The 15,502-nt window shown below is 44.7% G+C and overlaps 1 protein-coding gene across 1 annotated transcript in view; it reads left to right on the top strand.

Annotated features, from left to right (window-relative positions):
* The first annotated feature begins 1,617 nt into the window (after nt 1-1,617).
* The window catches only part of LOC141098163 (egl nine homolog 1-like), a 29,174-nt gene continuing 15,289 nt past the window's right edge, over nt 1,618-15,502 (top strand). Inside the window, exon 1 of the mRNA XM_073585738.1 lies at nt 1,618-1,763. Within this exon, the coding sequence (XP_073441839.1) occupies nt 1,647-1,763 (117 nt within the window). The 5' untranslated portion in view covers nt 1,618-1,646. The remainder of the gene's footprint in view (nt 1,764-15,502) is intronic.

Raw genomic sequence — 15,502 nt, 5'->3', positions numbered from 1 at the left:
CTGTGAGGCACATATGGTGTCAATATGATCACCGCACCCCTAGATGAATTTATTGAAAGGTGAAGTTTGTAAAATGAAATCACTTATGGGGGTTTCTGCTGTTCTGTCATTTCAAGGGCTCTGCTAATTTGACATGGCACCCTCAAACTATTTCACCAAAATCTAAACTTTAAATATGGCGCTTTTTCTCTTCTGAGCTTTGCACTGTGCCGCAAAAGTATTTTCCCCCCCACTTTTTTGGATATTGGAACACACTGGAGAAATTGCACACCAAATTTTGGGGTTTTTCTCCTGTTACCCTTGTGAAAATAAAAAGGGGAAAAATGTGATTTATTTAACTTATTTTATATTTTTTCATTTTAACATCTGTGAAACACCTGGGGGTATAAGGTGCTCACCATATATCTAGATAGGTTATTTGAGGGGTCTAGTTTCCAAAATGGGGTGACGTGTGGGGGGGTTTCCACTATTTTGGCATTTCAGAGGCTCTCCAAACGCCACATGGCGTCCGCTCTCAATTCCAGCAAATTTTGTGTTCAGAAAGTCAAATGGCGCTCTTTCTCTTCTGAGCTCTGCCATGCGCCCAAACCTTGGGTTTCTCCCCACATGTGGAGGTATCTACGTACTCAAGAGAAGTTGCACAACAAATTTTGGGGTCCATTTTCTCCTGATACCGATGTGAAAATAAGGTATTACCTCATAAAGTGACAGTGGTTAAATAAAAAAAAAAACCTACAGAAAAAAAACCCCTACAAAGTGGCTTGGACCTTAAGGGGTTAATTAAATGAGTGGTCTGAACAAAGTAAACGTTGGCCTACCAAGGTGTGAAACTGAACAATGCCTGTGGCCCAAAAGTGTAAAAGTAAACCGTGTCCAGCATAGCTCCTGCCCATACAAGAGCAGTACCCAAGTGTATATCTTAATAACAGCAGTAACCCTACAGAAATCGCTCCTGACACATTTCAGCCTCAGTTATAAGGTCTCAACAGGGGAGTGTATTTGAAAGCGGGGGAGCAAATCTGATGGGGTATAAGGCCGGTCATGCAGTGGTACTATGAACCCAGCCTGGATATATCTCCGAACTGTGCAAAGTGCTTCCCTGACACAAATAATTGGAATTCTGGGTGCTGCACCAATATCCCCACCAATGGCATTCTACATAACCCCCTTTAAATGGGTATTTCCACAGTTGAAAACTATTCCCTTATCCAACCGTTGGGACGAAAAAAAGCTATCCCAAGAACAGTTCCTGCAGAGCCCGGTCTTAAATGGAGTGTATTCTATTCATTGATTCTCGTTGGAGCTGCCAAAGAGAGTGCAGCACTTGGCTATTTCTGATGGTCCCGTATGCAATAATTGGGGAGGACGGCGAGCATGGACACTTCTGCTTCATTCAAGACTGTAGTTGCTATTCTTAAGGGTGGTGGAGCGTGTATGAATGTTTGTTACTTGGGTTTTCTTTTAATATAATACTAAAAATATTATGTTGTGACTTTCTAAACCTAACAAACAACAAAGTGAGAGGAATATAAAATGTTTAGTCATTTGTAAAGTAACTTTTCAGTTGACTTTATATATTATTATGCCTGTGTTATATGTTAAATGGAGCAAGTCTAATCTGTTTGTATGTTTTTCTCCAACAGGCAATGGTTGCTTGCTACCCTGGGAAAGGAACAGGCTATGTGCGACATGTTGACAATCCAAATGCAGATGGACGGTGTGTTACCTGCATATACTATTTGAATAAGAACTGGGATGCCAAGGTACTCTAAATATCTTGTGGGCGGCTTTATGTTTATAGGGACAAGGCAAGTTCTAGCTTATATAGGAATCTTTTCATTCCCCATTCCCAAAAATGTGTAATATTTTGATTGCTGGGAGTCCGCACTATGACCTGTATCGCATTGATTTTAGGGAGTCTGTGTTGTAGCGCCTCTAGCATTATTTGCAGGGAAGTGCCGCGTCGGAGGATCTGCAGCTGTGTACTAGGGGTGATGCTTGTTTGAGGGTGGTGGCAGATCCACGTAATCAGTAAGTGATGGTGCATCCTAAGTTTACGCTGTCATAACCCACCACTGCAATGTCCTTTTGAAATGAAGAAATTTTTTAGTCTTTAATTGTCCACCACTTTTAGAAATGACAGATAATTTATAAAGAGAAAGTGCTGATACACAAATGGCCCTTTTGGGTGCAGGGATTTGTAATATCTTTTACAAGCACGCTCAGTATTTGTCTAAAGTTCTGTGCCTTTGCCGCTGTCAAGTTTGCTATTTAATGTTGTGGTGCAAAATATCATCATTGGATGAGTCCAAGAAGTGAGGAGCAGTCTAGCCCTACATGCCAGTGTCATACCAAAAGAGGCTGTGCCCCCGAAGCTGTTTTTCAATACTACAGCTCCATGCCATATGGCACACTGTCATGGTTCACCCTGTATTCCCCATGCGGGTGACGGTCACGTCACCGAATCTATGCGATCTGCATATTTGTGGTCTTGTGCTGACCAGACTCCTCTGCCTTTTCTTAATAGAAGAGAAATGGGGGAAGCCAGGTGGTGAGTCTAGTTGCACGTGACTACAAGTATGCAAATCTCCGATATGGAAGACTGCCTATGTGCACTGGGAATACAGGGGAATTGTGGCGGTGTGCACAGCACACACTGTCGCAGCAGTCTACAGTCATAGTATTGGGAAACGTTTCATTCGAGACTTATCTACCCTGTCAGGAGCAAAAGCTGCCGGTTTCCTAGGATCAGACATTTCTTGGGTACACTCATGTGCTCACAGTTTAGGCCATTTCAGGCTTAGGCTACTTTCACACATCAGGTTTTCGTCGTCAGGCGCGATCCGGCGTCGTGCCGGAACGCCGGATGTGACGGATCCGGTTTTCTGGCGGATCCGTCTTTTTCTGGACAGACAAAACCGGATCTGTCTCATCCGGTTCATCCATTTTTCTATCCGTTTTTCGACTGATTACGCCGGATCCGGTTTTTAAAATTGACCCTTGTGGCCTTCCGAACGGGATTGGCTACTGGAAAACTATATATAGCATGTTCCTACAGCCCTTCTTTGACAGGTTGTAGAGGAGAAAGTGCAGGTTGGAGAGAAGAGCAAGTTACTGGCGAAGATGGATGTTGTCATTGGAAATATTTTTGAAGAATTTGGCGGATTTTACAGCGGAGGCAAATCGTTTGAGGGTGATTGTTCTGGAGAAGGAGAGAGCGAGACAGCAGCGCATCAGGCATCGTAGACGACGTTTGTGGATCCACCCCATCACAGCCAAGAGAATGACGCGTGGGGTCTATTCTACACTCTGCATGGACCTTCGACGAAACCCGGATACATTTTTTGGATATGTTAGGATGAAAATGGAGAATTTTGATTACTTGGTGGAGCGCATTGCACACCTCATAAGAAAAGCGGACACCTATTGCCGCTTCTCTGTTTCACCCGCAGAGCGTCTGATGGTGACTTTAAGGTAAGCCACATTTATTGGATATGATCGCATCAGAGCACACTTTCACTGCAATCTTGTTGGTGGTAATTTGTATCTCCAAGTGTTATAGGTCAGTTTTGGTATGTAATGCTGTGATTTAAAACTAATTGATTGTTTTTTAATTCCCCACAGATTTCTTGCAACTGGAGAATCCCTTTCGTCACTGCATTTCCAGTACAGACTCGGGATTTCCACCATATCTGGAATTGTGAAGTACACATGCCGTGCACTGTGGGACTCCTTAGCTGAAGAGTTTTTACCAGAGCCCACAACAGAGAGGTGGATTGAAATTGCTGACAAGTTTCAACAGATATGTCAGTTTCCAAACTGCTTGGGCACTGTGGACGGGAAACATATCCGCATTGTAAAGCCAGCTGGATCGGGATCGGAATATTTCAATTACAAGAAATATTTTTCAATTGTCCTCATGGCCATCGCTGACGCGGAATACAAATTTATTGCGGTTGATATTGGGGCCTATGGCCGCTCCAATGACTCTCAAGTTTTCAAACTGTCTGCCATGGGGCGTAAACTGTATGGAAACACCTTCCAGTTCCCACCACCTAGACCGCTGCCGCAAACATCTGGTCCACCTATGCCATTTGTCTGTGTAGGGGATGAAGCCTTCCAGCTGTCAGAACACCTTTTGAAACCGTACTCTAGCAGGGGATTGACAAGACCAAAACGCATTTTTAATTACCGCCTCACAAGAGCAAGAAGAATGGTTGAATGTACCTTTGGTATTCTGACAGCCAAATGGCGGGTCCTATTGACTGCGATCAACCTCAAGACAGAAATTGTGGACGAAGTGATCAAAGCGTGCGTGGTACTCCACAATTTTGTTATCTGCAAGGAACCCATTTCCATTGAGGACACCTCTGAAGAAACCACCTTGCAAGATTACCATGACATTACCACTAGAAGTTCTGTGACGGTTTCAGTAATGAGGGACAATTTTGCACTATACTTTGTCACCTCAAGGCAGAGTACACTGGCAGGATGACAGAGTGTGAAAGATTTGTGCCCTAACCAAACTTGTGTACCTTCTGTACCAACAGTATATACCTTTGCCAACCAAAGTTGGCTATCTTGTCATGGTCTCTATTTTTAGCTTTAGGCCACAGGTGTGTACCTGGTTGTGTTTTATGCAAAGTATTTCACCTTTTAACAAAAGTTGTGTACATTGTTAGGAAATCACCAACAATAAACACAACTTTTTAGGTGAAATACTTTGCTTCAAACACAAACAGGAACACAACTGTGGCAAAAAGCTAAAATTTACCCACAGTTATATACCTAGTTTTGAATACCATTTCACCTTTTAAATACCCTGTATTTAACCTTTTTCGCCGCAGAAAGAAATGACAGACAACCAGTGTAAAATAATTTAACTTTTATTGAAAAATGTTTTTTTTTAGTAAACTTTTTTAAAATTTTAATAAACTTGTTTAATAAAACTTTGAAACTATAAAACTGAAACCATAAAACTGGTCATTTTTATTTAAATACACACATTATCAATCTGTGTAGTGTGTGGTGGAAATACTGCTGTAGGGGCTGCGGGACACTTCGACACTGGGAGTGTGGAGAGAGGACTGGGATCGTGGTGGGGAAGGAACAGTTAGAGGTGAAGGTGTGGAAAAAACTACAGAATGGGTGGACATGTGGGAAGCAGAAGAGGTGGTGGGTGGTGGAGTGGAGGGTTGGGCAGGGACTGTAGGAGCAGATGATGTTGATGGCAAGTTGTATGGGGAAGGAGTTTGTTACGGGGCAGGTTGCTGGAAGTGGGGAGATGTCTGGTACGGGGCAGGTTGCTGGAAGTGGGGAGATGTCTGGTACGGGGCAGGTTGCTGGAAGTGGGGAGATGTCTGGTACGGGGCAGGTTGCTGGAAGTGGGGAGATGTCTGGTACGGGGCAGGTTGCTGGAAGTGGGGAGATGTCTGGTACTGGGTAGGTTGCTGGTACTGGGGAGTTTGCTGGTGCTGGGGAGTTTGCTGGTGCTGGGGAGGTTGCTGGTGCTGGGGAGGTTGCTGGTGCTGGGGAGGTTGCTGGTGCTGGGGAGGTTGCTGGTGCTGGGGAGGTGGATGGTGCGTAATAGGAGGGGGAGGATGGAAAGTGGCTGGAGGTGGTGTAGATGTAATAGGAGGGGGAGGATGGAAAGTGGCTGGAGGGGGTGCAGGTGGAGGAACTACTGTGGTGGGAGGAGGAGGAGGTTGGGAGGTAACTGGCTGGAGAGCAGCGTGGCATGAATGCATTACATGCATCTGCTGGGCAGGAGAGAGCGTTTCCATGCGCTCCACAACAGACCTGAAAAAGGTGTGGTTTGGCGAAGATCTTGCTTCTGAATGCATGGTTTGCAGAAGTGTCTTCACCTCCAGAATGCTGGAGTTGATCTGCTGATAGCCTGCGGAGATTTGCTCTGACAAGACTTTTAGACAGTTCTGGAAAGATGCATTCAGATGCAAGAACTCTGGCGCATAAGTCTTTTCCTGACCCCTCTGCCGCTGCCGCCCAGTACCCGCAGGTGTACTAGAGGTGGCAGGGGCAGAAGGGTGGGGTAAAGGGAAAGCGATCTCCTCACCAGCAGCTTCATGTAATGTAGGCGGCCACGATGCTCCTGTGCTGGTGGATGGGACAGATGGGTCGAATGTGTGGGAAGGCTGGGAAGGTGCAGATGTACCGGGGCGGTCGAAGTGTCCCTCGGTGCCGGTCTCCTCAGGGATCGCCTCAGAAGGGTCCAATCGTGCCGGCTCCCGAGTGCTGCTCACCGTGCTGTGGAATAAAGAGAAAAAAGAACAATTAAAATACTGACATGGTATGGCCCTGGCTGAAAAAAAAATTTACATATAACATTTTTTTTCACATGTGGTGTGTAATATTTACCTTCTGGTGACCATTGTTTCCCGGAGGAACGACAGGGCTTCTGCGTACTTGTACTTGCTCCTGCGTCCTCCAGATCCACTCGGGGCCCGCATCTCTTTATTGAACTCCTTCTTGAAACGATCTCTCACAGACCGCCACCGATTCACAATTCTGTTCCCTGAAACGAGAAAGGAGTGGTTAGTATACAACATCAGTGTTTCCCAAACTCCAGTCCTCATGGTCCCCAGGGGTCATGTTTTCAGGATTTCCATAGTAAATAGAAATCCTGAACACATGATCCGTGGGGACCACGAGGACTGGAGTTCGGGAAACACTGGTTTACATCAAGCAACCGGTACTGTATATACTTACGCTCTTTAATCTGGGCCCGAGCTTCGAGGTCCTCCAAGCGGCCCACAAGGAGCGAACAGATTTCCTCCCAGAGTCGTCGGGTAACGATCAGGTCAGCGTGGCGGCGGTCAGCCATATTCCAGAGCGGCTCCCTTTCTCTGACGAGATCGATGAGGCGGTCCACATCAATCCCTCCATCCTCACCGTCAGAGTCGGGAGCACGCTGTGAAGGCTGTTAAAGAAAAAGACAAAAATAACATAATTAGCCTCCACAAAAGAAATGAAATAAAAAGTGCAAAAAAACAAAGCAAAAATATTTATACTTACACGCTGGTGACCGCCGCGTTGCTGTCGCCGACGACCCTGGGAGGCACTGCGAGGACCTCTTTTCCAAGCACCAGATTGGGAAGACTAGAGAGGAAAACAAAAAATGTTATGTCTTTGGATGTAGGCATTTGTTTGCTGTGTGTGGTCTGCAGAACATTGTTTTCTATGTGTTGTGTGTAGTGTGATGTTGTGTTTCTGCGTTTGATGCAAAAAACTTACCAATTGTGAGCCCACTCCAGGTGTCTGTCCACCCCTTCCTTCTTCTTCTGGGAGCTCCTCTTCATCTTGTGATTCCTGTTTTGAAATAAAAGGCAATGAATAGACATATATTACAGAGAAGATGGATTTTGGAAATAAAAACTTACCGTCAAACGCTGACGATGCGAGGGAGGGCTCCCAGAAGATGATGTGCTGTCTTCCTGGTGGCCACACTCCATGCCTGTGGGTGGTGTTCCAGCTGCTGCCATTGCTGCTGCTGCTGCTGCTGCTGCATCTATTGGGCGGCTGTTGAATAAAGAGAAACAAAGGGCCAATGAATATCTTGATATTAAATAGCCCTAGTTTGGAGGAATGGGTTATTTGATAATTACCGTCTCTCATCTGCTGCTGGCCTCCCCTCCTCAGCATGTTCTATTTGCTGCTCCATTTGGTGTGGTGGTGGTGCGGATGGTGCTGCAGTGGTCTCCTGCCTTCTCCTGCTTCGCTTGGTTGCTTTCTTGGGTGGCATGTTGGGTGTGGCTGTGGGTCCCACTGTCTTGCTTTTATATATGTCTTGTGGGCAGAGCTACGGAGCATGCTCAGACCAAAAAACCGGATCCGGCCGCCGGATCCGGCGCATTGCGGCGCTCATAGGCTTTCATTGTGTGAAAAAGCCGGACGCGCCGGATCCGGCGTGTCCGGCTTTTTCGCCGGAGACAAAAAACGTTACAGTCACCGTTTTTTCCAGACGCCGGATCGCGACACATTGCCGGATCCGGCGAAAACCGGATGAAACGCATGGCCATCCGGCGCAAATGCAAGTCAATGGGGGGGAAACCGGATCCGGCATTGCATTTCGCCGGATCCGGTTTCTGTCAAAAGCGCCGGATCGCGCCTGACGGCGAAAACCTGATGTGTGAAAGAGGCCTTAGATGAGATCTATGGCTTCACTTGTTATTGTTACTGCATATTTTGTGTTATTGCAGCGACCACAAAAAAGCCGAAATCATTTTGGGGTTCTTGCAGGGTTTTTTTGTTTTTTTTTTTCGGTTTGCAGTGTTAACTGATCAAGTTAATTAATTTTATATTTTAATCGGACTTTTCTGAACGTGACTATACCAAATTTATTTTTTTTCTTATTGGGGAGTGGTGAAAAGGAAAGTGCACTTTTGTTTTTTGAATAATTTTTTTTTTTTTTTGTTTTTTTTTTTTTTTAAATTTTTAAAACCTTTTACTATTCAGTGTTCTTAACCCCTTCCCGACCAATGACACAGCGTATGCGTCATGAAAGTCGGTGCCAATATGACCAATGACACATATGCTGTGTCATGACTTGATAGCCCCCCTGTGGGTCGGGTGACCGGGGTCAATGAAAGGTCACCCGACCCGCAGGTACAGGGGGCTTTGTACTTTACCCCGGGGGGGTGGCTTTGCCCCCCCCCCCCCCCCTCGGCTGCGATCGCTCTGATTGGCTGTTTCACTTTTAACAGCCAATCAGAGCGATAGTAATATTTCATCAATGAAATTTGATGAAATATTGCAATCCAGTGCTGCAGTAGTAACGGACATGGCTGGAGACAGCGATTAGACACCCCCCCCCCCCCCCCACGACTGACGGCGGCTACCTGCAGCTGCTGTCACCATCTGCTCCCTGCCCCCCCGCCTTCCGATCCACCCCTCTGGTACCTCATAAGTCCCTGTGTCGCTCCAGGTGTCACGCCATCCCAGGTCATGGGCACCGTCATCCTCTAAAATGGCGGGTGTATGCGCAGTGCGCCCGTCGAATCTGCAGATTCCATTCATTTTGATCACTTTGATAGGATTTATCAAAGTGATTAAAATAAAAAAAAAATAGTAAATCACCCCCATAGGTAGGGACAAATAATAAAATAAAGAAAATATTTTTATTTTTCCATTGGCATTGGGGTTGGAATTGGAGTTGGGGTTGGAATTAGGGTTAAGATTAGGGTTAGGGGTGTATTGTGGTTAGAGTTGGGTTTAGGGTTAGACTTGTGGTTAGGGCTAGGGATGCATTTGGGGATAGGGTTGTGGTTAGGGTTTTGGTTAGGGGTGTGTTGGGGGTTAAGGTTGAGTTAGAATTGAGGGGTTTCCACTATTTAGGCACACCAGGGGGTCTCCAAACATGACATGGCGTCACCATTGATTGCAGCCAATTTTGCGTTCAAAAAGTCAAACAGTGCTCTCTCCCTTCCGAGCTCTGCCATGCGCCCAATGGTTTACTCCAACATATGGGGTATCGGCGTACTCAGGACAAACTGGACGACAACTTTTGGGGTCCAATTTCTCCTGTTACCCTTGTGAAAATAAAAAATTGTGGGCTAAATCATTTTTTGAGGGGAAATTTTTTTTTTTTTTTTTTTAATTTTCACGGCTCTGAGTTATAAACTTCTGTGAAGCACTTGGGGGTTCAAAGTGATCACCACACATCTAGATAAGTTCCTTGGGGGATTTAGTTTCCAAAATGGGGTCACTTGTGGGGGAGCTCCAATGTTTAGGCACACAGGGGCTCTCCATGCGCTACATGGTGTCCGCTAACAATTGGAGCTAATTTTCCATTCAAAAAGTCAAATGGCGCTCCTTCCCTTCCAGGCCCTGCCGTGCTCCCAAACAGTGGTTTATGACCACATATGAGGTATCGGTGTATTCAGGAGAAATTGCCCAAGAAATTTTAGGATCCATTTTATCCTGTTGCCCATGTGGAAATGAAAAAAATTGATGCTAAAAGAAAATTTTTGTTGGAAAAATTACAATGTCAATTTTTTCCTTCCACGTTGCTTTAGTTCCTTTGAAGCACCTGAAGGGTTAATAATCTTCTTGAATGTAGTTTTGAGTAGCTGGAGGGGTGCAGTTTTAAGAATGGTGTCACTTTTGGGTATTTTCTGCCATATAGACCCCTCAAAGTGACTTCAAATGTGAGGTGGTCCCTAAAAAACAAAAAAAAGAAAAAAAGGTTTTGTAAATTTTGTTGTAAAAGTGAGAAATCACTGGTCAACTTTTAACCCTTATAACTTCCTAACAAAAAAAAAATTGTTTCCAAAATTGTGCTGATGTAAAGTAGACATCTGGGATATGTTTAGTAACTATTTTGTGTCGCATAACTCTCTGGTTTAACAGAATAAAAATTCAAAATTTGAAAATTGCAACATTTTCGCCAAATTTCCGATTTATTTATTTTTTTCCCCCCACAAACGCAAAAATTATCGACCTAAATTTACCACTAACATGAAACCCAATATGTCACGAAAAAACAAGCTCAGAATCCCTAGGATTCGTTGAAGTGTTCCTGATTTATTACCTCATAAAGGGAAACTGGTCAGAATTGCAAAAATGGCTTGTCATGAAGGGGTTAATAGTCCCCATAACAGATTTGAAGCTGCAGTCCTCTGCTCACATGTGCTTTATACAGCAATGCCACAACAGCGATTTAGAAGCAGGTCCTGACTGTAAGGCTAAGTGCACACGTACCGGAACTCTCGCGGAAATTACCGCGAGAATTCCGGAATTCCAGTCCGTGGGAAAATCGCATTTTAAATTCCCCCGATTTTCCCGCGGAAAAACTAGCATTTTGCAAGCGTATTTAGCTTGCAAAATGCTAGCGTTCTCCAAGCGATCTGTAGCATCGCTTGGAGAACTGATTGACAGGTTGGTCACACTCGTCAAACATAGTGTTTGACGAGTGTGACCAACTTTTTACTACGGAGGCTGCCTATGCGGCATCAGTAGTAAAAGATAGAATGTAAAAAAAAAAAAAAAAAATAGTGTTATTCTTACCTTCTGACGTCCCGCGCAGGCGTTCCCAGTAGTCCTTTGCGAAAATGCCCGCGATGACGTCAGTTCTCGCGGGAACGCGACGTCTCGCGGTAATTCGCGATGACGTCGCGCGAATTACCGCGAGACTTCGCGATCCCGCGAGATCGGACGCCATCGCGGGCATTTTCGCAAAGGACTACTGGGAACGGGAGCGTGAAGAGAAGCGGGAAGGCTGCGCGGGACGTCGGAGGGTGAGAATAACAATATTTTTTGTTTTAAATTCTATTTTTTACAGGGATATGGTACCCAAAGCCCGGAGGACAGTCTCCTCTCCTCCGGACCGTGGGTACCATCCGCAAATGTTCTGCTTACTTTCTGCATGGTGTGCACAGCCACATGCGGGAAATAAGCGGAACAATGCATTCCTATGGGTGCGGGATCGCCGCGATTCCGCAAATTAATGAGCATGCATTAGCACAGCATTGCGGAATCCCATAGGAATCCATGGGATGCTTATTTTTCGCGGCAAAATTGTGCGGTTAAAACTGCCGCGGAAACGCGAAAAAAACGCCACGTGTGAACTCAGCCTAACACGCAGCCATCACCTGCTGAGTATGGGGAGGGTGAGCCCACTCTATACACCCTCTTCTATCTTGCGCAATCATTTTTTATCCAACTCTCGGATCAAAATTGGACATGTCTCTGCTATTTACCTTGGACAGCTGGGATTGTGAAAAATCATGGACATTTGAATGGCCCCACAGATTATCGCTTGTATGAATAAGTTCTATCCATGATAATTACATCTAGCACTCGTACGTGAAAATCGAATGGCAGTTAACTGGAATGGTGGAGATCAAGGTATGGTCTGGAAGGCCAAGCAAAATTTCAGTGAGTGCTTTTCGTAGGATAGCTAGAGAGGCCAATCAGAGCCTCGGCTTGAATGCGAAAGACCTTCATAGAGATGTAGTGGACTCTAGAGTTGTAGTACATCGTTCTACTGTTCAGACAGTCCTACGCAAATATGACCTTCATGGAGTAGTCATCAGAAGAAAATCTCTGTGTTCTTGCTGCAAAATTCAGCTTCAAAAGTATGCAAAAGAACATCTGTCAAGCCTAATGCATTTTGGAAAAAAGTCCTGTGGACCGATGAGGTTTAAATGGAACTCTTTGGCCACAATAATCAAATGTACAGTGGTGAAAATAAGTATTTGATACACTACCTATTATATATTATTTTTTTTTTTTTTTTTTTTTTTTTCTTTTTTTTTGTTTTCCCACCTACAAAGAATGGAGAGGTCTAATTTTTATCTTAGGTACACTTCAACTGTGAGACAGAATCTAAAAGAAAAATCACATTGTATCATTTTTACATGATTCTTGTGTGAGTATTTTGCATTTTATTGCTTGAAATAAGTATTTGATGCATTAGAGAACTAGAACGTAATATTTGGTACAGAAATCTTTTGTTTGCGATAAGAGGTCAGACATGTCATGAGTTTACCGCGACAGAGAGGAGCCAGAAGACTGCAGTGTCTCATTACTCCTACTCCTGCACTGATTAGAAGGGCTTCACCTTCATATTAAACTGCAGATTTCTTTTAGCAATCAGGGGTTACTCTGCTCAGTTGTGAGCTCTTGGAAGCTTTCCTGTATGAAGGCTCTCAGCTGTTCACTGTTAGTCACTCCCATCTCCTATGTAATCTGTGCCCTGGCAAGTGCTCATTGCCACAGCAAGCTTACGCTGCATGGTTGGAGTTGGAGGTTGTTGTTTGAGAAGGCTTTTGGTGGATTTATCTGAGACTGTTGTGAGGTTTTTTTTGTGTTCTTTTCCTGGTTTGAGTTTTTCCCCATCCTCCACTCCTTGGTGTTTAGCTCTGTTTTTGTTTATTATATTTGTATTGCTGGTATTTTGCTTTTATCACTGTTTGCATTACCTTGTTAGTCTGGTTGGTGTATTACGGTACACCACTACTACTTCTCTCTTCCCTGGGTGAGCAAGGGGTAAAGACTGAGGGTGGATTCAGGCGCTAAAGTAAGGTTCGTGGCTCCGGCGTCATCACCATCAGAAGTAATCCGGGGAACAGGGAAGGAGCTCCTGGTTCCGAGATACCAGAGAAGAGTTGTGACAAAGATGTTTCGTGTAGTTCTTGACAAAATTTGCGCACACTGCAGGGATTTTGGCCTACTCCTCCATACACATCTTCTCCAGATCGTTTAGGTTTCGGAGCTGTCGCTGGGCAACATTGAGTTTCAGCTTCTTCTAAAGATTTTCTATTGGGTTCACGTCTGGAGACTGGCAAGGCCACTCAAGGACCTTTTAAAATGCTTCTCACAGAGCCACTCACTCGTTACCCTGGCTGTTTGTTTCAAGCCTTTGTCATGCTAGAAGACCCAGCTACGACACATCTTCAATGCTCTCACAGAGGGAAGGAGGTTGTTGACCAAAATCTTGTGATACATGACCCCATCCATCCTCCCTTCAACGCAATGCAGTCGTCCTGTCCCCTTTGCAGAAAAGCAGTCCAAAAGTATGAGGTTTCCCCACCATGCTTCATAGTTGGGAAGGCGTTCTTGGGGTTGTACTCATCCTTCAATTTCCTCCAAACACTGTGAGTGGAGTTGATGCCAAAAAGCTGTTTGGTATCTACAAACTCGTCATGGCCTGGAGAATCACAATTGCTGGTCAGTTTTAGCATTTGGTGAACATGGTAAAAAAAGAAAATCCAAAAAACGTGGAATTACTTTTTTTTTTTTTTTTTTTTTTGCAACTTCACTTGGAATTTTTTCCCATTTTTGAGTACACAGACATGATAAAAACCAATGGTGGTGGTCAAAAGTACAGAAATGCAAAAATGAAAAAGGACTGCGGCGTGAAGGGGTTAGAGGGAAACTGTCACAGGATTAGGCCCATTACCGCCACCACCTTTTTAGGCCTGATGTATAGCATTCTGTAATGCTGTATATCTGCCCCCAACCCAACCTGTAAAGAGAAGAAAGAGCTTTTAGGCTACTTTCACATTAGCGTTTTTTAGCGCTGCGCTTCGTGCGCAATAGAAACGCATGCAAAAAAGGCATCATGCGATTGCGGTTTTTTAGGCGCATGCGGTTTAACCAGTTTCTAGCCATGTTAACTCTTAAAACGCATATTTTTTTTTTTGACAGTTGGACGCACCCAAAAATGCAACAGGTTGCGTCGGGCGCGCCTAGGCGCACACTACAAAACGCATGCGCACGAAAACGCGTGCAAACGCTAGACCATGCGCCCGCCATGTTAAACATAGAGGCAAATGCGCATGATGCGCTGCGCTAAACACTAATGTGAAACCAGCCTTATTGTACTTACCTGCGGGGTGGTCCGGTCCGAGGAGTGGAGTGTCGATGTTCTTGGTCTAGCGCCTCTCATCTTACGGTCGCCGCCCTCCTTCTTGCTTTGTGTGGATGACACATCCCTATGTCATCCACACAACCCCCGGGCATCGCGCTCCTATGCAGGTGTACTTCCCTGCCCTGACTAGGGCAGAAAAAAGTACTGCAGTGCCACCCCAACGCACGTTTCGTTAGAACTTCTTCAGGAGGCGTGTGTTGGGGGAGGGGGATTTAATGACTATATAAAGGACGCCCGTCCAATGGCTGAGCCCGTATGTGTGCGGAGAATACAAGACAGGTGTTCTGACTTGCGGCAGCTGATAGGCGCAGAAGTATCCACAAAGTCCCAGTGATTACGGTGCATGTGCGGCCGACCCCGCATCCAAAAGAGATCTTCTGGCACCGAAACGCAAATAGCCCACGGTCGTCATGGAGACGGCGCCTTCGCTATGCAATCCTGTGTCCGTGGGTCCAAAAATCAAATGCCAGGCCAGTGGCGCATGCGCACTGGGGACTCTGCAGTATAATGGAAAGCAGTGACATAAATGAAGGTCCGTGAGTGGAACATTTGAATGAAATCAAAGTGGGACAATGAAGGTGGGAGGGTTTGGTTTGAGCTAGCATAAATGTAATGGAACGGAATATAGATACAAAAAGTGAAATATTGCTGAATAAACAAATGTGTTGTAAAAAGGGAAGCAATTATAATGAAAAGAATCATTAAAGGTGGAAATATGAAAAATAGGATTGAAAAAATGGATAGAAAATGGTAAATGAAAAACACAGAAAAATTAAGATGAAAACATATTTGTGTTATAGTTTTGCTTCATGACACTGCGTTTAGGCACTTGCTGTTTGTCACTATTATTTGTGCTTTGCCACTTCTTAATATTTTGATTTGCACACTGCACTTTATTTGCTGCTAATTAATTTGTGGCCTGTTGCATTTCAGTGTATTAACTTACCTGTTGATTGACTATTCATATGCACTTTGCATTTTATCAGTAACCCTTTACCCCTGCTTTTTGGTGTCCAGCAGCCTTTCGTGATTTATTTTAAGTGATATATTTAATAAAATTGAATTTTTAAAGGATTATACTCTATGGTGGGGATTTATTCCCCCTCCTCCTTC

Source organism: Dendrobates tinctorius, unplaced genomic scaffold (genome assembly GCF_039654945.1).
Source record: "Dendrobates tinctorius isolate UK_male_01 unplaced genomic scaffold, ASM3965494v1 ptg000087l, whole genome shotgun sequence".
Taxonomy (NCBI): Eukaryota; Metazoa; Chordata; class Amphibia; order Anura; family Dendrobatidae; genus Dendrobates; species Dendrobates tinctorius.
Note: the sequence above shows the minus strand (reverse complement) of the source record. Positions and strands in the feature narration are given on the sequence as shown.